This window comes from Dermacentor variabilis, chromosome 9 (assembly GCF_050947875.1).
Source record: "Dermacentor variabilis isolate Ectoservices chromosome 9, ASM5094787v1, whole genome shotgun sequence".
Lineage (NCBI taxonomy): Eukaryota > Metazoa > Arthropoda > Arachnida > Ixodida > Ixodidae > Dermacentor > Dermacentor variabilis.
The window spans coordinates 45,221,503-45,243,768 of record NC_134576.1 but is presented as its reverse complement, the minus strand read 5'-3'; the positions used below and the strand labels follow the sequence as shown (position 1 = coordinate 45,243,768).

At 44.8% G+C, this 22,266-nt stretch overlaps 1 protein-coding gene across 1 annotated transcript in view; it reads left to right on the top strand.

Annotated features, from left to right (window-relative positions):
* The window catches only part of LOC142592651 (uncharacterized), an 87,649-nt gene extending 84,385 nt beyond the window's left edge, over positions 1 to 3,264 (top strand). Inside the window, exon 8 of the mRNA XM_075704213.1 lies at positions 1,363 to 3,264. Within this exon, the coding sequence (XP_075560328.1) occupies positions 1,363 to 1,428 (66 nt within the window). The 3' untranslated portion in view covers positions 1,429 to 3,264. The remainder of the gene's footprint in view (positions 1 to 1,362) is intronic.
* Positions 3,265 to 22,266: the final 19,002 nt, after the last annotated feature.

Genomic DNA, 22,266 nt, shown 5'->3' with positions numbered 1-22,266 from the left:
ACTGCCTGTTTCTTGCTCGTTTAGTGCTCACAAGGGTATGCATAGGAAAGATGCCGCCGTGCGTGAATTTCCTTTTCTTTTCTTTCTTTTTTTTGGAGACCCGCAAAAACTAATTGCTTCTGGTTGTTGATAAGATGAAGATTACCAGAAGTTTGTCACATGTTTTGCTTTTTTGACGGGCGCACAACCTCACAGTTTCCTTCAGTGCGCTCACCTACGCAGTTCGATTACACTATGGACGTAAATATTAGTCTAAGAGCAGGAACATTTGAGACTTGCGAAATATTCTCATCTGCACATTTTCTAAGCCTTGAACTATGTGTATAACAATGCATCAAATTTTTAGTTCCTGTAAGTTTATTTACTTTCTTATTATTGTTATTCATGAATAAACAGTACACATATACCAACGCAAAATATTTTTTTCTCACTTTACGGTCACCCTAGAAAAATTGCGTCAATCTTTTTTTTTTTCGAAATAGGTCCCTCAGAAGAATTGGAATCTGCAACAAAAAAAATCAATCTTGGGCAGTCGCATATGGCGAAAAAACCGACCCTGAATAGGTTAAAGCAGTGGCATTTGCAGTGCCCAACACTGGACAATGCATATGGTGTTTCTCACTTTTGATACAAACAGCAGATGGAAGTCAGCGCTTGTCGTCTGCTCTTTGTATGCTTGCGCTTGCATAGTCTGTGGTGTACTCTCTCTGGCCTGCGGCATATGAGCCTCAATGAATGCCTGAATCTTGACGCGATGAGGCTGGGTAGCCTTTCTGAGAAAAACTGACTTAAGCTTATTGTTTCAAGTTCTTTTCTTTTTCTCTCTCATTTCTGAATATTTTTTTAACTAGTGCACCCTGTGGCCATTCCTTTTTCTGTTTTTATTTCCATGCTTTATTCTTTGTCAAGAGTTTTACTTCAGTCCTGCTGTCTCTTGTTCCTTCCCCCATTTTTCTTTCCTTTCTTCGTGCCTACAATTTCTGTGTTTGTATGCCACCCACTGTTGTGCTACTGAGCTCGAGGTCGCAGGTTCGATCCTGACCACCGCTGCAGCATTTCGTTGAGGATGAAATGCAAAATTGCTTGTGTACTTAGGTTCCAGTGCAGATTAAAGAACCCCAGGTGGTCAGAATTATTCTGAAGTCCTCTGCAACGGCGCACCTCATAATCGTATAGTGGTTTTGGCATGTAGAACTCCACAATTTAATTCAATTTTTTATGCTTTAACGCTATTCTTCCTGAAGAGTAGGCAGGCATGCACCTTTTTCGGTGGCAGTCGTCGGCCTGTTCGTTCCCTTGTTTTGCGCTCTGCCAGTTGTATATATATGCTTGCCCATCTCGTTTCTCTTTTCTTTTTTCCAGGTCAAGCCCAACGACCACATGCTGAACAAGTACCATGCCTGGTTGAAGACACAGAACCTGGACTGAGTACTGCCTCAGACCTGAACACCCTTGACTTCAGTTGTCCATTCTCACTAGGCACAAAAGGAGTTGGCCTGCTAGAAAAAAGCAGACATGCAACAATGTGATGGAAGTTGAGGAGAGTCCTACAATGTAATGACCATTTTAGCTTTTCCCACAGATCACTTTTAGCTGTTTTACTGAAAAGTGTTGCCAAGTTGTGAAGTGCTTTCAATAGCTAACAGCGCTGATAAGTTCTTTCTGAGTAAATGGTTTTGCAGCCTTACTCATAAAACCTGTTACATTGCAGTTTGCGGGCATTATTAGACTATTTTATCATTCTCAAGAGTGTTCTGGCAAAGAAAGGACAAGTTTGTATTGCTTTTAGTGCTTCGTTAGTTTCCATGTTACATCTTTTTATAACCGCTCATGAAGTGACTGCTACCTACTACGTGTGAACTTTGAATTCACTGTACTGCGGTGTACTGATAGACCTACAGCTTGGCAAAAACACTTCAGTTCTGCACTATAATGTGAAAAGACACTCTACAGCTGTTTGAGTCCTGTTTCGTGTTTAACGCCCTTTGTACTCATAAGCTTACCACAGGCTGAAAGTCCTTTTCATTGTTTTGTCTTGAACTGAACATCAGTCTACTTGCTTTTTGTTTAATTCTGTATGCTTGTTTCAAATCGGAAATCTAATTACAAGCAGAAGTTGAATAACATTGCTTACCTTATCTTTCAAAGATATGCAAATTTCTCGTTTAGTGAGTTAGCAAGCTGTAGTTTGAGGTAGGCTTCACAAAAATCGAGCAGCTGCCAAACATGTGCTACAATAGTAACAACCATTTACTATCACGAATGCAGTTCGGGTTGCTTTATTTCTGTGAGCACAGGCTATGCACAAGTGGGCACTAACACAATTCCTTACTTAGTTCTTTTTGAAAAGAAAAAAAAGAACTTGGTTTCACTTTTGCAAAGCTGTAAGGTTTATTGAAAACAATCTATCTTGCATCTTGTATGTTACCTATCACGTTTTACACAATGTAGACAAGCTGCTTTGTGCTGCAACTAAGAATGTGAGAAACTAAGAAACCAGTGGTTGCTGTGGTTTAAAGTAAGTGCACTGTGTTCTTTTATTTCTTGTGTGTATATGTGTGCCCATTTACTGTATATTCACGAAATCATTGCTTAAGCTGCTACAAGGACATTTAGACACTTAGCAGCTTCCAGGTCAGAGCAGGCATTTCTCTGTTCGTGTATATTAATCAACTCTTGGTCATTTACATCATATTGAAAGCAACTGTGATTCAGACTGTTAACCAGTGTGTAACTGCTGCATCATTTGGATCATATCCAAAGCAACTGTAATTTATGCTATTTACCAAATGTCATATCATTGAAGGCATTGTTTGTATAACATTAGGCATGTCACAGTGCACAGCTCTCCAAGACTTTAATTATCTCGCGGAGGCCTAGACAGGTACAACAGCCCCTGCCTGTCATGTCACTCGGCTCTCCCCTAAGAAAATTAAAAACTTGGAGAATTGTACATGGCTCAAAAATTGCTTGACTGAACGATTCTTTAAAATCGATAATGAATGTTGCTGTCACTTTGCTTATTGCAACAGTTTAGTTGCGTAAATTAAATGGGTTTTATTGTTTTTAAGCTTCCTTTGAACAATTTTAAGTTGGACTATTATCTTTATTTTTTATTGTCTACTCATTGTTTTCATAGTGATGTAGAGGAATCGGTCTCACATAGCGTTAAAATGAAGTGCTATCTGTGTGCAGCACAGATTATGCTTTATTACATGTTGTTTTACTGCTACACAATAAATACGGGTTCTGTAATTTTTCCTACATCAAATGCCTCGTGAAATCCTTAGCAGTGTGTACTAATAGTGTTATGCTTAACACACTGCTACCCTTGCATTGACTTAGCAAACAATAAAAAGTACTAGCATTAGTGAACACTTGTCAAGTGCTGTTGTTTATATGTTGTGCCTCTGTTTCCTGTCTCTCTGTTTTCATTTTCTTTCACCTGGAGGATTACGTACAATGCTGTCCGAATCAAATAAGTTTCCTTCTGTGTATGTCAAATGTTCAAAGGTAGCTATATATCTGTTCAGTATTCCAGAAACTTTAATAATTATAATGCTTTTTTGTTTTGTGTTTTTCATTTCTCTGTTTGTTTCTTTCATTATTTGTTTCATTAGCCTGATTTCTAACTAATGTTTCCCAGATTTTCAGTATAGAACAACCCACTACTATAATTGCTGTTTCTAAGCATGGAAAAAATATTATTTATTTATTTATTTATTTATTTATTTTATTTATTTATTCCAAATACCCTCCAACACAAATGCATTGTAGGGGAGAGTGGCTACAAAGGAACGGTAAGTTACAAAGTTATACAAAAGAAACGGTAATGCAGAAACTATTAAGGCAGACTACAAGAAATAACAACAAAGCAAAGAACAAGAACTGCGTGATACAAACAAAATGACTTGTTGTATGGCACAGTTAGTTACAGTGAAAAAATGCAAATAAGGATTGTTTGAACAAATCATGATCCGTGATGGAATCAAGATTGGCAGGAAGGTGGTTCCAGTCGCGTGGGATGTGCGGTGCGAAATAGTGTAGAACTGTGTACTTTAAGCGTGCTTCTTAGAACCATTAGTTGCAGTCTTGAACATTGGGACCCTCATCTGTATAATTTTGACACTGTAAGTAACATGGAATGCAATAATAAATATTGATTGATTAATTGATTGATTGAAAAGGACATTAGTTGCTTTGTGGAACTTAGAGCAGAATAAAAAAATTGGTCCATCCTTCTTTCAAAGGAGTTGGCCATAACACAAAAACGAAACATGTATTTTAAGAACCAGTGGCAGCTTCGTTAGGTATTCACAAATACAACTGCAGAATTACAGGTGCAGTCTTTTACTATATACAGTTTTGCTTGAAAGTGTCCATTTTGCCAGGCATATACCATATAGAATCGTGTAAGGGCCACACCCCTAACTTGGCAGCCCAATATTTGAAAAAAAAAAAAAATCCAATGGAGAAGCAATCGTGTTCGGTGTCCCGATGCCGCGATCGTGCATCGGCGAATTTTCGTGTGCTGCATACTTCCACGTGCCGCGGTTAGATGGCGAGAGGTGCGCCTCATGAACAGCAGGTTGTCATTATCCCTCAGGAGAAAAGTGTATAACAGCTGCGTCTTACGAGTACTCACGTACGGGGCAGAAACCTGGAGGCTTACAAAAAGGGCTTTACTTAAATTGAGGACGACGCAATGAGATATGGAAAGAAGAATTATAGGTGTAACGTTCAGGGATAAGAGAAGAGCAGATTGGGTGAGGGAACAAACGCGAATTAATGACATCTTAGTTGAGATCAAGAAAAAGAAACTGGCATGGGCAGGACATGTAATGAGGAGAGACGATAACCGATGGTCATTAAGGGTTACGGACTGGATTCCAAGGGAAGCGTAGCAGGGGGCGGCAGAAAGTTAGGTGGGCGGATGAGATTAAGAAGTTTGCAGGGACAACATGGCCACAATTAGTACATGACCGGGGTAGTTGGAGAAGGATGGGAGAGGCCTTTGCCCTGCAGTGGGCGTAACCAGGCTGATGATGATGATGATGCACTGACCGCTGATGCAATGGTACATCCGAGGTGTGCACAAGCCGGTGACTGTGCCACCACTATTTAAAAGGTTTGGTCCCGTGTAAAGGCCACACCTTGTCAAAATTGTTAAAGAGGGCGGCCCTTACACAAGTCTATACAGTAGTCCACAAAATTACCCTGTGATAAATTAAATTGTACCTAAATATCCTCATTGATACAAATAAACGTCATCAAGAGCACAATTCCTTTAATAAACCAAACCTTCTGACCTACCCAAAAAGAGGGCGTTGGCGGTTCATGCCTCAGACAAGAAAGAGCACCAGTATTCATAAATTGGTAAAGACGATAGGTAAAATTGACGAATCACTCGAAAAAGTTCATATAGTAATTGACAAACTCGCAGAGGCGGTCAGAGCACTAGGTGTCAGGTGCGATAATCTGGAGCGCAACGTTTCTGCAATGGCTCCAATTACGTCATTGGACAAACTGAATAATACAAACACTGAAAGGTCGACAGCAGCTGCACTCCACAGCATTTTATAATCCAAGGTAACTACTACGTCCCACCACGGTGGCACATCATAGGGCAATTAATGTCTAGCAGTGGAACTGTAGGGGACCCCATCGTAAAAGGAATGTCCTCCAACAGTTCATTCGCACCCACTCGGAAAAGCCACATGTCATCCTATTACAAGAAACACTCGCGGATACAGTCACCCTAGTGGGCTATAAATCTTATACCCAGTATGGTGATGGGAAAAGGGGAATCAGTACATTGGTCACCAACAAATGTACATTCATAGTCCACGATCTCAATCTTGAATCCAATAAGGTTGAACTCTCACTTGTTGAAATCATCCCCAGCGGAAAGTACAAGACCAGTATATTTATACTTACCATATACAGTACACCCAAAGACCTCAGACAAAGATTCGTGGCAATCATTCAACAGGGCTACTAGCAAGGCCAAGACATTCCCACTCCTGGCAGCCAGAGACCTCAACGATCCGCATCAAGCATGGGGGTACCAACAAGCTAACCGCAAGGGCATTGACCTATGGCAAGCTACAGTGAATAATAACCTCACATTTATAACAGATCCGGCTTTTCCGACCAGGATCATGAACTCCTGCTCTAGGGATAAAACGCCTGGCCTCTTCTTCAAACAGAATGTAGAGTCGGCCTCTTGGTCCAACCTCTACGTGGACCTAGGCAGCGATCACAATATCCTGGCCACCTCAGTCAACGTGAGAGGCAGGCACCTCAAAGAGTTCACTATTGCGGATTGGGATTACTGTCGCAAGATTAGGGAAGAGCAAGCACAAACACATGACTCATCACTTAGCCTAGAGCAGTGGGCTGAACAGTTAAAAGAGGATATCAGCACGGCGACAAAGAAAGTCCAGATAAACTGGAGGGGGACAGGATAGATAGCTGCCTCACTCATCTTCTAGAAGCTAAACCGTCGCTGGTAAACAGATGGAAAGGGCAGAAACTCAACCGAAGGCTCCGAAAAACGATCACGATGCTCAACAAAACTATAGAAGATCACTGCTGAACCCTGAGCGGACAACAGTGGGATGAGGTCTGCAATTCTGTGGATGGCCAGATGAGAGTTGGAGCTAAATGGAACCTACTCAAGCATCTGCTCGATGACACCAGTACCAAGTCAAACCAAAGACAACTGATAATGAAGGTTCTACACAAGGCATTACAATCCAGAGACAGTAAAGACAGTACTCGAAAGACTCGCTTGCAAATATCTGCCATTGGGCAACTCGAGAAACAAAGACTGTGTGCCCTATAAAGGCTCATCTTGTCCCAAGCTAGATAACCCCTTGAAGTCATGTGAAGTAAGGGAAGCCCTCCAGAATCTAAATGGCAGGTCAGCTCCTGGTCCTGATGGTATCCCCAGCCGGGCCCTCAGAAACCTGGACGACGGCTCCGTAGAGTGGTTGACAGAGGAGATTGATGGAATATGAGAACGAGGGGTTGTGTCGGAGTCCTGGAAGATGGCCTCGGTCATCCTCGTTCCATAGCCTGGAAAACCCCCCGAGTCTCACAAACCTCAGACCCATTTCACTCACGTCCTAAGTGGAGAAGGTGGCGGAACGTGTCATACACAATTGCATCTACAAGCTGTTAGATACGTAACCTTTTCCTGAGCCTCCTTTGAGTTCACCAGACCACATCGAATCGCGCCACAGCTAATCAAGGAGCGCAGACGCACATCTACCCCGTTCCCGAGGCGCGACATGTGCAAACGAGTTGGCGCCCCCCACCTCGTGCGCCGCAGGTGGAGCTATTCACTGCTTGACTCTTCCCGAAAGTGTAGCGGGAGCCTGGCACGGTTCCAGGTAACGCAGGGCCCGAGCAAAGCTGCTTTGTAGCACTGAAACGTCGCCCCCTTCCGCCTATTGTGACGGAGCTTGCAAGCCAGCGAGGCAATACCGCAGAGAGAAGTAAGCGCTCGGACAATTGGGGCCCAAGGAGCGACCCTGCGCGCCGGGTGTGACACAATCGCACGGGCGCCTACCATTGGCCGAAAATGGGGTCACCTGAGCGGGCTCGCCGATTGGCCGAACGCGAATGTGATGTGACTTCGAGACACCGAAGGGCTAAAAGCCAGAGACCGGGAGCAGCAAGAGAGCATTCCTTCATTCATCTCTTTCGAGCTTCTTGCCACGGGCCGCAGCGTCTGAGTTGCTGCCGGCCCGTAATGACTTTGACAGTTAATTTCTTTGTACTCGCACTGTAAATAATGTAAATAAACCTCCAGTTTTCATCCCGACGTCCTTCTCAATATCGGCCAACTCCCGCACCCAACGACAAGGTCCAAAATCTGGGGGACAGCAATTGGGATCGTCCTCCAGATCCAACAAAGCACAGAGAAACAGGATTGTTTCCGTACAACATGATTGGTTTTCGCCCTGTCAATGCAGGGCGTGATGAAGCTCAAGAACTGTCAAATCATTGACAACATAAGAGGCATCTTAGGCCTAGGCCTGGAGAAGGTCTTCGACAATGACTCCCATGCTCACACACTGAACTCCATCTCAGAGCTCAATTTGGGAGACGCCTTCCACAGATTCATTAGCTCGTTCCTCAGGGATCGCAAGGCCAGGCTCAAAATCGGCGACCATCAAGTCCGACAATTTCAGTTTGGGCCCCAGAGGCATGCCACAATGAGTGGTAGTCTCACCACTGCTTTTTAACGTTGCCATGAAGAAACTATCGCAAAGGCTCTCCAACGTAGAAGGGATCAATCATACACTCTACGCTGATGACATCACAATCTGGGGCACCAGAGGAAGCGAAGGAGATGTTGAATTAGGCTTACAGTAGGCTGTAGATCAAACAGAGATGTACCTGGAAAATATGGGGCTTGGATTCTCCCCAAGCAATTCTGAGCTTCTCCTCTACAGGCCAGTCATTAGAGGTCCCAAACCTAGCAAACCTAGAGTCTAGAAACCGTTGTCTGAAATATATATCAAACTCTGCACTAAAAGCAGCTGTACCATCCCCAGAGTAGACACCATTCGGATCCTGGGCATGCTCATCGAATTCAATGGCAGTAACAATACGGCACTCAACAAGCTCACAGCCAAGACTGAGAACATGATCAGTCTCATCAACAGAGTCTTGAATAGGCGTGGAGGCCATCAGGAAGACAACCTCCTCAGGTTATTCCACACATTCCTCATGAGTCATATAGTTTATGTGGCAGCCATGCACAATTGGTATAACTCCGAGAAGAAAAAATTAAACATGCTCATCAGAAAGAGTTTCAAAAGAGTACTAGGCATGCCTTTAAGGTTGAGCACGGACCTCCTTGTGCAACTAGGAGTGCACAACACATTGGACAAGATAATCGAGGCCCAGGAGTCAGCCCAACTGGCCCATCTATTCTGTATCGCGGCTGGAAAGAAGATCCCGGTGGTTCTTGGTATCAACCCTATCCTCATGGAAGAATGGAAATATCAAATCTCGGAAGATCAAAGGAACAACATACGAGTCGCACCGTTTCCCCGTAATGTTCAACCTCCACACAACGTATACCCTCCTCAAGAGTACCAAAGACGATCCCTACTCAGCATGTTTTGTCAACTCAGCTCAATATGAACAGTCGTCTAACTTCGCCACTGCCCTTGTTGATCATAACAGACAGATAGCGAATGCGGCTTCCCTGAAGTGCTCAACACCATCCAGAATGGAACAGGTTGCAGCTGCTATAGCACTCCTAGATAACAGCAGATCACAAACCTTTACTGATTCGAGATTGGTGGTCAGGGCTTTTGTTTCAGGTTCCATCACTGAGGAGGCTCACTAGATTCTCAAGAAGATAACCTCTCCGCCCACCATCACATGGTTTACGGTGTGCCTCGACCCCCAGCTTGATTCCTTGCCCAATCTCAACGAGATCGCCCACTCCCAAGTGCACACACTAACCCACCGCATGGGCGCAGGGGCGAGCTCAGACTTTGAGGTTCTAGAGTTTCAGGACACTCTCACTGCTTTCAACAAAATCACTAAGCACTATCACCTGGATAAGAGGACTTATCCTCCCCCTCATAGCAACCTGGCTAGACCTCTGGCATCCACTTTACACATGCTTCAGACAATCCTATCCCAACCTGGCCCTTTTCCATACGATCACTCCAAAGACTTTTAGCTCTACTTGCCCTGATTGTGGGGCTGTTAGCAACCTCGAACGCATGCTCTGGCGATGCCCCTACTTACAGGGACCCAGTCACATCACGGAAGAAGAATGGAGCTCTGCCATCTAGAGTTTAGGACTTTCATGGCAAACTTGGGCTGTCCAGAGAGCCCACGATGCAGCGGTTAGGCTCGACCTAACTCCACGTTTGAGCGGCCTGCATCTCTGCCCTATGGCAAAGTTTCTCAGAACCTTGTAAATAAAGTTTTTTCTCTGTCTGTTCTGAGCCTTCTATGCCTGCTATCCTAATCATTAGATAGGCAAAGTATCACTATCTCATGAAATTTTCATGATGATTGCATGACAAACGTATGCCAAACAGATTTTCAGGGGGGCCTGGCTAAACATTTCCATGTTAAAAAATCGCTATGAATCCAGAGTGGTCGGTAAGCAAGAATGGTGTGAAGCAACATTCGCATGTACACTGAACAAGTGTGCAGTATCGCAGGTCGCATGAAAGCAAAAATCCTCTAAATAGGAAAAAAGAAGGGAAAATGTCTACGATAGAAGATATTCTGTCAGAAGCCATCCGCAATGAATGTTCGCCTTCATGCGATTAGCACTAAAGGAATGTAGTGACGATGTGTTGCCAAGTTTTTAACTTCCCTGTAGCCTCTCAATTCTTACTTTTTCTGTTATCAACATCATCTACACTTCTGTGCAACTGAACATTGCTCATTCAACGCATGCTCTGGTCCCATTCTGTTCACTTGACTTCGTTCTCCACACTCAGCTGCTTTTGATACCGACTTTTTTCACCTATCTGTAGCTAACTCCTTTCATTTCCTGTTGCTGACTTCTTGCCTCTTGTAATGATCGTCTATCCAGGTACCAACTTAGGGTCACATGCCCAATGGCCCAAGTTGTCTATTTGAGCACAAATACAGTGGCCCATCACCAGCGACTCAAGTTGGCATGAAAGAGGCTGGATACAGACACGCATCATGCATGCCGGAGAGAGAGTGAAGTTCCCAAAGAATGCTAATCGTATTAATATATCTTTTGAGGCATTAATATACTAGAAGCTGCAAAATGTGAAAGTATATCTCATACTCGGCAGGACTAAGAGATAATTCATTGCTAAGTTTAACATCCTGAAGTTTCAGTGGGCTTTGGGGGACGCTGCAGTGCAGCTCTTTGGATTTATTTTGACCACCTGGTGACCATCTGGATTTATTTTGACCACTGCGTAGCTGCTTTCTGCATTCTACGTCCACTGGGATGCAGCCACCTCAGCTTGAAATAAAACCGGTGATCCTGTGGCCCACAGCAGAATGTCAGAACCATTGAGCCACCTTGCACCAGAAGATTCCTACAAAAATTACTAGAGAGAACTGTGACTTTGGGCTCGTCCAGCTACCATGAAAATGAATGTTAGTAGTAGATAGATTTGTCCAATCTTAGTGCTTGTAGCTGCAAACATTCTTGTGACTTAATTACACCTTAGCTGTCTTGCCAAGCACTCATTGTTTAGTTCTAGACACGGAAAGGTAGATAGTCCCTGTGTAAATGCATGATTATTGCAAATTGTTTTGTTGGGAGCTCAGTTTAGAGGAGGCAAGGAATACACGTCTTGACAGGTTGAGAACGTAGAGTCCACTGACTTTACTCAAAGGTAAAAGCAGGTTTGCCGAGTGGCAGTGGTGGCGCCCCAGTCGAGCAGCCGCTAAAATCAAGGGGCTTTAGCAGCCGCTTCGGTTCCAAGAAAGAGCAGGGCGCAATGACACCCACGGTGAGGCGAACTGGATTTCCGGAGCAGGGGGCAATGACCCCCATGGCGGGACAACGAAGTGACAGACGGTCGCTACAAGGGCTTCCCCCTAGAATGCCGGAGGTGTACGTGTGAATGGTGGATGAGGAATATGCTGGTTTCTCATTTTGTAGAGTGCTCAACCAGTCACTAATGACTTGTCCAGTTGTGACGGTGGTTGGTTGCCGAGTTCCTCGGAGAGGAGCTGTTGGGGTCTACTCCGTTGCGATGGCTCGAGGCGCTGCGGGACCGTGCCTTTCAGCTCGTTGTATGCTGTGGCCGAAGGCCGTAACCGGTAGAAAATTAAGTTATCTACACGGAATCGGCGATGCATCGGAGGGTATAGCACGGTGATGAAGTGCAGCTACATTGCTGTACGTCTGTTAAGTGATGCGCTGGAGTTGAAAACAGGCCTCTACTTGCATAACCCAACTTGGGGGTTTCTTGGGCCAAAAGCTGGCAAGCTGAATTAAGCTCTGCGGCGATGACGACGTAAACGTGGCGTCGTCTCTATGACCAGGAGAAACGTCGGCCATAGGTAGTGTACGCAAAAAAAAAAAAAAATGTAAATGTCGTGGGTCATTGTCTGTAAAAGTCCGATTTAGCAGAGGCAAGGCATACACGTTTTGCTAGCTTGAGAACGGAGAGTCGACTGGCGCTTTATTCAAAAGTAAAAGCGTTTGCCGTAGACACGTACGCAGGATTCTTTTTCGGGGGGGGGGGGGGGGACGGGTGACAACCCAAGGTAACATTTCTATGCAAATGAGTAGGGCGACGCGTGTACCTTTACTAGTGCAAATGTGAATAAAACGCCCACCATTTGCCATAAACACGCGTAAATCCGCAAAAGAGAAATGAAATAAGGTGTACCTCACAGGTATGCCTGTCAGGTACTCCTTTCCTTTACTTGGCGAAGAGGTAACCACGTCAAATAGATTTACGCAGGACAGAATCGTAAAATAAAGATTACTATAGTAGAATACAGTTTTACAAAACAGCATTTGGCAACCAAGGCACATAAAACGAGCGGGTATCTAGCCACCATAACGCGGGGTTGTGTTACTCCGCAAGCCAATCACAGAAGCAAATAAAATCATCGTGGTGCGGCATTTTCAAAACGGCGACCTACTTGATACCCCCGGAGTGTCTTCTGTTCTTGAAGAGTCTTTTGATCGGCAGAAGCAATGATGTGTGCAACAGACATGGACAATGTGTATGGAGTCCGAGCATTAATTTCACTCTTCAAAAGTCTGCGATACAGTTAATTTCACTGCTGAACCCGTTTTACTCATGAAACTTCACTGCCAACTGAAACTTGAAAATAAATAGTTGCAGCGAAGCAAGCAGTTTATTTCAATTCAATAAAGAATTAGGCTTTCACATTGCACTATAATAGGCGAGGGAAAATGAATAAAATTACGCGCTAATAATTTTATTTTTGTGGTTACCACCTTATTTGGGTAACAGGAAAAGTTTGAAGTACGAATTATTTGCAGCCTCGCAGAACAGTGGCTGGTGGTCATGAGGGCGTGGGTGGGGCTGCACTGCAGACTTAAGTCGCATCCGACTATAATAGCGTTTTTTTTTTTCAGTTATCCCTGGCAGAATTATAGAAAAATATATATTTGCGGAACTACCACAGTTCTTTTGCATCCCTCATTTACTGCTTTACCAAGTGCCCAAACCGACTTGTATTATTGCTATCTGGGAAGTTGCGTAATGACGCGTGGTTGCCAGTCCCGTACAACAGCGTAGAGTGCAGGACGCTGCGGTTCTAGACGTACTGTGCCCACGGCGGAAAGCTAGGGAACCACCAACATAAGCACAGCAGAGAACTGGCTACGTCAGGCGGCTCGACTAATAACTGTAGAAGCGTCATTCAAAACAAACGGAATTGTTTTCCACTTCCGGCGGCGTTTTCTCTACTTCGTTCTTAAATAAGGTGATGTTGATCCACAAATATTTTCATAAAGAACAGTTAAATTTGTTAATTTTCGCTTTTCTTTCCTGTTTGGCTGAGCCTTGGCTCTCTCCCTCAGTAGATCATTTAATATCTCAACTCCTTGCGACTCTTGTTTCCAGTTGCCAATTTCGCACTAAAGGTGCTGTACAATTAGGGAAAAACCAGATGAGGTAACAGGCGACAGTCATATTGCTTATGGGTTTAACGGTTATTGCAGGGTCTGATGATGGACGTTGATTCGCATTATTTTATTTTCCACCTTATCTAACCCATATTGCAGGTATATGGCTTCTAGGATCCACCAGCGTCGCGGCGAGCCGTCACTTGAGGAAATAATGAAGCGAAACGAAAAGTTAAACGCAAGTGGCGTTTTCTCTGGCCGCAGCTCGTTCCACAAGCGCACAGACCAACTGACTGCAAACCGAATGACTTTCCTGGTTCCTGGATGAGTCCAAACAAAGAAGTTTGAACTAAAGAAGAAACAGCGATGTGCGTGACCGTCGAACAGATAGTGACAACGTAATGCATCTCGAGTTAATCGCGCGGGCACCGAATCGGTGAGAAAATTGGCCTTCACACCCCAGCAGAGGCCAATAATTACCGCCATACAAAAGGAGTGAAACAGGCAGCAAAATGTTGACCGCCGAATAGCTGTCAAGTCTCGATTTGGCGGCACTTTAGGAATGGGTGCGAGGAGTGGTGGCGTGTGCGGGGAGGGAGGGGGTATGTCGGTTAATTTTGGAGTGGGCCAGGTGGAGGCCCCCCTCCCCCCCTGGGTACGTGCCTGGTTTGCCGAGTGGCAGTGGTGGCGCCTCAGTCGGGCAGCCACTTCGGCTCCAAGAAAGAGCATGTGGCAATGACCCCAACGGCGAGGCAAACTGGATTTCCGGAGTAAGATGCAATGACCCCAGTGGCGGGGACAACAAACCGACAGACAGTCACTACAGTTTCATTTATGATTCACTATTTTGCCGAAAATGCTCAATTTTCAAAGTTGCAAAGCTGTTTGAAGCCAGGAAGAGGAAGTTTTGGGCCGATTCATCTACCAGCCATCATTCTCAAGCTGGCTGAACCGCCATGCTTGTGGCTTCCATAGGTTGGATGGATGGATTTTATGAGCATCCTCTCTGGAACGAGGCAGTGGGTTGCACCACCAAGCCCTTGCTATTATACTGCCTAATGTCCTACCTATGTCAAAAAAGAAAAAAAAAAGCCCCTATGAACTCCAACAACCCAATCTTCTGATCTCCTATTGCGAACTTTGCTTTTGTACGTTTCCGTTTTTCTATGTTTCCCTTATTTTATTCCACCAATCTTTCAATCGCCTCTTACTAATCTCTATTGTGGACATGTTTACTTTTCCACTGCTCTTGCTGAAACCAAGGGCTTCAAGGAGGCCAGTGGCACCTAAATCGACCGCTGGGCAGAAGTCTTCACATTCTAATAAAACATGTTCCATTGTTTTCCTAGCTTTACCACAGCAAGCACATGCTTCTTCTTCCTTCTTATATCTCGCTTTATAGGTGCGTGTTCTAAGGCATCCCGATCTCGCTTTGAACACTAGTGCACTAGTGTTCTGACACTAGAACATTAGTGCCAGCACTCCCTCGATCTGGTGATTTTTTCAAGGAATTCCCTGCTGGAAAAGATGCAGTTTGATAAATGTGTGAAGCCTTCGCCATGGCTGAGCGCAACATGCCATTACTACATAATGCTCCGACAGAACACACAACTTGAGTTAGGTGCCCTGAAATATCAAGTCATCATTGTCCAACTCTTAAAGGGCAACTCCGGCGATATTTTATGATGTCTACTGATCTCAATAAAATTTTGAATATACATTCTCCTTTGTACTCCGATTATTTGTGCCACACTATATAGCTGCAAGTCATTTAGTTTTCCTGAAAATGAATTTTAAAGATTGTTTGTGTTCCCGACTCAGGACTTACTACTGGCCACCCTTTGTGACATCAGAGACTACACCACCACTGTCGCTGAAATTGTCGCTTGAATCGCCGCTGTCTAGTTCAGAAACTCTGTAAAGCTCCCTGTGTCACCAGGAGACATCATCAGCTTCACTTCTTTGGGGTTAGCGTCAATGTGTGGCCGATGTGGGAATCAATGCTCTGCGTTGAGCACAGCAGCCAGGTGCTCTAACCATTAGCCCACAATGGCACGCGTTTCCCTCGTTCCAGAGTTAGCCAGCTCTTTAAAACACATGGCACGGGCACCCCATGCCACTTTGTTGTCTTCTTTCCTCGTGACAGCTCACGCTTTGAGGTGCCATGTTGGATTGCGCTATCTCCGAGATCAACACTTTCCTCGTAGCACTTTACGCTGCATAGAAGCAGTGTGATGTTCTGCCAACTTCATGAATGCCCAAGTTAAACATGTTTTAACATTTATTCTTTGGAGGGCAAATGCCATCGTTGTTTTAACATACACCACGTGACATAGACAAATATACATTTCAATGTATAACACGTAGTCGCTGATGACCTCACAATCTCTTTTTCTCTCGTTTACACTCCTCCACTACCTATGTAGAGCCCAACATTCGCCATGTAGGCTCGCATTGATGGCCAGTGTAGAAATCATGCCACTGTCGTCATACGATCGTCTACAATGTGGTTGTCATGCTGATGCCGTGACATACACGTATGCTGACGACCGACAAGCACTGCTCAACTTACAGGAGCACGTTGATTCACCTGGTATCATTTTGCGGAACCCCAAACATTGTTGGATAGCCAGATACCTGCAACGTTCTTTGGATAACATAGATTCTCAGAGTGCATGGGATAAATTTTTCTGTTTATGATTTGGAGGAGAGGAGAGGCTTTTTCAGAAGTTCCTTTTCTTTATCTTTACTTTCTCTTTAAACTACACTATCTTCAGAATTGACCCACATTTATAGACTGCACTATTTCCAGGATCGGCCCACATTGTTCGTTGAGTAAAGCCATACTACCAGTTTCTGTTTCAGGCACGTGCAGTTTGAACAAGTGCATCTGGGTTTCATTTCGGCCTTTTTGCCGTAATTACGCCTTTACTGCTGCTCCATACATTGCTCTATGCCAACTTGGTGCATCTATTTTGTTTCAAACTTTATTTTCAAGCCATTTTAATTGTTCTATGTGCTCTAGAAGGCTTAATATCGTCTAATTTGAGAAGACAAATGTGGCTACTTACCCAGATACTACTAAGCCCAAACCAATATGAAGTACCCAAAGAAGACTTTGACTTCAAAAATTTAAGCAGTCCGATGTTCCTCCTATTCCCCTCCCATGAGGAACGACGTGATATGGTGCCATGTGCCAGTGACCCGGCCCCATTCTTAGCCCCAAATCGCTCAGAAAGATATTGGTTTTCATCGATGTCAACTAGAGGTTGAATCGCTTCCCATCTTCCTTATTCCTATCATGTGTCACAGTTTACATCAAGACGTGCAGTATTTGCCTAACACGGCTACCTATACAGATAGAAGTATACTGTGAATGGTTATGCCCTATACAAAAGAACTACAACAGCAACAAAAACGAGACCACCTTTACGTTTATGACAGTGCAACAACAATGCAACAGGATACAAAAGAGAGGACTGTGCACCCGAGCAGTCACGCATTATAAATAGGAAATATCGTTTATTCTATTCTATTGAACATTCTATTCTATTGAAATTATTCTATTGAGCACAAAGAAGCAAAAATCAAGACATTTGGCTATCCCAACTGGGTTGAGTCGGGATTCGGGACTTTTGCTCAAATGTCAAGACTGTCCCGCAGAATTCGGGACGATTGGTAAATCTAGTGCCGCCACACTCTTACAGAATCACGCCCACCACCCTTCACCTATTGTCACACCAAGCTAGGGTATTGGCATGACAACTGTGATCAATTTCAAAGGCCATAGTATTGGCACAATATTGTTCTCTCCCATCAGTTAAAGCCACTGTGATCTCCTTATTTTAACTTTTGCCAGATTCAATGCGCAGTTGTGACACCTAAGGAAGTACCCAGCCAGTGAAGACCCCACCACTTTTCGCATCGGCTGCTGCACATTTGCAAGCAAAATGGTCACGACCCTCTTGTTTGCAAATGTGTAGCACTATATGCGGAAAGTGGCAGGGCTTTCAAGGAAGATGGATAGAGCAGTCTATCTTTCGAGTGAAATTGTAGGCTCCCTGCTGGGAACACGTGAGTAACATCAGGCACACGAATAACATTAGGCCCATCAAAGCAACGTAGCAACACACCGTATTGCCACCACTGAAACCCGTCATGTGTGAGGCATGTATGCAGACAGATGGAGTCTTTTTCCTCATCGAACTCCCGCAGCTGCTTGCGGCAGTCACCAGTTTGGCCAATGTAAACTAAATATGGCTGAGCAGCATCTCGTATGTTACTCCTGGGGCAGAGCAGATTAATGTAATGATGTGCAATGGTTATCATATCGAGTTAAGTTTATTTGCAACAATGTTGTGGGAGATTGGGCATAAAGCTGACCAAACAGCAGTATTAACACTGAAAGCCACCTCCTTCTATGAGTACCCATTACTGCTTGTAGATGCAAGTAGCAGTGATTGAAGTTAACATCAATGAGCTTCATTGAATATTGACACATACCCTGCGGCACATACCCTGTCCCTGTGGTGCACACCTAGTGGCACACACTCAGTGACCCAAACAGGGCCACAATCTTGTAGCGATGCCTTTTCTTGATGCTAATGCCTTTCGGTGCTTTTCGTGTTCATGAGTGGCTGCGTTCGGTGCTCTGCCCGGGGCGGAGCATCTCTTGACCACTCACGAATGCAAAAAGCGTGAAAGGCTAATATTAGCATCTAGAAGAGGCATCCCTACAAAATCGTGGTCCTGGCATCAAAGAGGTTCGTCTAAGAGTGACACACACACAGTGGTATTACCCAGTTACCCAGGTTGGCCTAACAATTGGTTTCGAACCTTGTTCCTCAGCACAGCAGCCCTATGCTTTTCCCAAGACCATGGACTACCCAGTGCCCCAAGTTGGCAGAAAAATGGTTTGGTGCAGTCAAATGAACAAACAAACAGACATACCACAAACTGGGTGAAGTTCCCAAAGAATACTAATTGCATTAAAACAAAGCCTACTATAAAATTTTAGTTTAACCAGCTTTGAAGTACATTGTGCAACCAGTCGCCCCCCCCCCCCCCTTGAATGCCTCACATTCACATATTACCTCAAGCATGGCCGGTGGTGTGCAATGCTGGCCAGACAAGCATACACGGCCATGGCCTTTAACATAGGCCTAAATGTAAGCACACCCCTATTGTAATACAACTTCTGCAGCCAGGAATCGAACCCATGACTTCTTATCAGCAGCAGAATATTGTAGCCATTGTAGCCATTGTAACCATGGTGCGTTGTGCGGGTACGTGCATCAGTGATGGTGTAGTATCACGTGACCACCGCCCCCATTTCAGTGATGTGTCAGTGACGTGTACTGTCTTTCGCTTCACATCCAAATTCAAGCTGCACTTCACATTGCATTTGGAACTCCACTGCATCGAAGGATGATGAAATTATTTGTTGCGCCCTTGAGAAATTGAGGCTTTGTTTTATAATTACTAGTTCAACTGCTGTACATTAAAAAAATAAAAATTTTGTGGTGGTACTCCGTTAAGGTATCTCACAGCTTTACGTCACACTTTACATGGCATTACTGCCACGAAACAGGTGGCTTATGTGCCATGTGGTCAGCTTGGAGCTCAACGCAGTTATTAGGAATTAGTGCTTGAAAACACTTGTAGATGAATGCATTCTTGTCTATTAGTGCTCACCTCATCACCATCTTTTTTTGCTTTCTCAACTGCACACACTATACTGTACACCTACGTTCTTGTGCTTTAATTCACAAGGAACCTGAAGACGGAAGCCAACACAAGGCTGTTTGAACGCTGTTTTATTTTTGGGTCAGACTCTCCCAATGCGTTTTTAAGGTTTTCATCATAATATATTTAAATAAGAAGTCTCTATCTTGTCATGGCAAAACAACTCGCTCAGCTGTTGAAAAACACTGTCAAATCGTCTCTTATGGCAGCCCCATCTGGTGAAGTCTTTCCGCAAGATAAAGGGAAGCGAAAGAATGTTGAAGCACCACAGCTGGCCTCGGCACTTGCACCCGGTGGAGAAGACATGCTATTGCCCAGAAAGTTGTGAAGCACGCACATTGCGCATATTATGGCAGCAGCCCTTTCGGGTCTCTCTTGGATGACAGTTTGGAGGCACCCGAAGCGGTTCTCCATCATCCCAAAGGCATCGTCCACGGCCTGCAGGGCCCTGGACAACCTGGAAAGTGATGGAAGTTATTGTACACCATTTCACACTCGGTAGGCGATGCTGTGCTAGTTACATCAGCAGTGCATTCGTGGAAGACACTTTGCATGCTTCACGGTGCACCTGTAGTTTACCTGCTATCTTTCTACAACATAACTATGTCAAATATTACAAACACAACTTGTGGACACATGGTTATGTCAAATAACGCATTATTGGTTCACTTTTGTGCTGCCAATACGTGTGACACACTGTGCTTCAGTCCCGAGCACAAGCGGTGCACTGTGATTGCTGGTCGTAGGCACAATGCTCTCTAGTCATGCTGCACTGGTTATGCAAGTAGTGAAGTCGTAGAAGTCGCTTCACACACTTCGCAGTGCAGCTGTGAGAAATATATAATGCACTATTTGTGCACGTTTACACCGACAGTATATACGGCATATTAGGTTTTGGTCCTGCGCTGCTGCCGCTGGTTGTAGACATAGTGGTCCCTTGTCACAGCTTCCCAGACATTTGGAACACAAAGCGTGCCATGCCATTTCTGCTGCCATGCCAACTCACCGGCTTGCCCGCCCACATCTGCTCATTCGGTGGCAAACAGGCTATGATCTATGACAATTGCCATGTAAATAAGTGCTTTATATTTTACAACACAAAAGTATGACACTGAATGTTACATCGCATTAGATGATGCATATCTTTCTTTTACGTGTGATTCACTATTGTTTGGCCGCAAATGCAAACAGTAAAAGAAGCTTCTCTAGCCTTTGCACAGTCGCCTGCTATGCATGAAATGGAGTATAGGTCTTTGAAAAGGTGTGACTTGCCAAATAAGCCATGCTGACAGGCAACCTCATTTGAACAACCGGGGAAAAGGATGTGCTGTGGTAACAGGCATCTCTAGGTGGCAACGAAGGGAAAGCTACAGGAATGGAGCTTCAGCCCATGTGTTACTGCACCGAGTAGTCTGGAAGAATTAGCTAGCAGGAAGGCTAGCTATAATAATTCTACTCGTAAAAAGAAAGTAAAAAGTTGCATGCATTTCTTCTGGCTGCATTGCCACGCGGAAATTGCAGCAACAGAGCAAACAGTGCATCATGAAGTCACAGCATATCCATCACTAAAACACCACTATTGGAACAGGCTTGTAGAAATGAGTACTGGGTGCCCAAAAGGTAATTGTGCAGTGAAAGTGGTGGTCTTCAAATTTGAAGTTTCATTTGCGGCAGTGTCGTGACCACCACACGAGGGACTGAAAATGTCCTCCACTTGCTCAAAGATGTCTGTACATGATGCTGCATAAAGTTACTCACTCGGTGGAAGTTATCTGAGCTGTGTGATGGATAACAGCTGTCTGTAGCTCCTATGGTATGCGAGGATTGATCTCGTACACCCATCCTTTGAGTGCACACCGCAGCCATTATCATACAAAGATACAAGTCTTGCACTATCATTTTTGAAGAAACTGCGATGTCATTCACAGTATTATATTGTTACGGAAGGATGAGAGAAGAGAGAGGAAGACGATCAGAGATGCTGGCTGCTGCGTATTGTTGGTGGTAAGCCATCTTAGCTATTCTGACTCATCCTGTATATATATAATGTAAGTATAGCTTTTATATACTCGCAACATCCCCATAACATAAAGGTGAGAGGTGCGGGGTACTATGGCTGGAAACGGAGCTCCACAGTCGACGTCGCATTCCGTCTGTACCACGAATGACGGTGAGCATGCGGGATCAACGTCGTTGCCGCCTCGAATGTCACCATCGCCACCTACGTCGTTGTCACCTTCAGTTGTTGTCGTGCAGCCCAAGGATCCTGGAACTTTCTGTGGGACTGATGGCGCCGACGTTGAAGAGTGGGTGTCCATGTACGAACGCGCGAGTGGAATCAACAGATGGGACCCTACGCTTATGCTAGCTAACCTGCTGTGCTACCTAAGAGGCACGGCAGAGGTGTGGTATGAAAACCACGAAGAGGAGCTAACCAGCAGGGACCAATGCAAAGAGAAATTGACAGAGTTGTTTGGCAAAACAGCCGGCCGTAAAATTACCGCAAAGCAGGAACTGGCCTCCCGTGCCCAATCCCCCATGGAGTCCTATGTCTCGTACATCCAGGACGTGCTGGCACTGTGTCGCAAAGCCGATTATGACATGAGAGAAGCTGAGAAGTTTGGGCACATTCTTAAGGGCATTGCTGACGCGTTTAATCTGCTCATGTGCAAGAGCTGCTCTACAGTTGACGCAATCATTCAAAAGTGCCGACAATTCGAGCAGGCCAAAAGCCTGCTCGAATGGTCTTGCAACCATTTGCCAGAGTTCCCAATACTGCCGCAATGTCAACGTGTGAAGATCAACCCGCACAGCAGCATGCGTTGCCATCAGAGGACGTGGTGCGAATCGTTGGACGTGAACTGGATGCGATGGCGCCCGCAGCTTTCTGTTCGCGTAGCCTTGATGCTACCACATTTTCACTTTCCCTC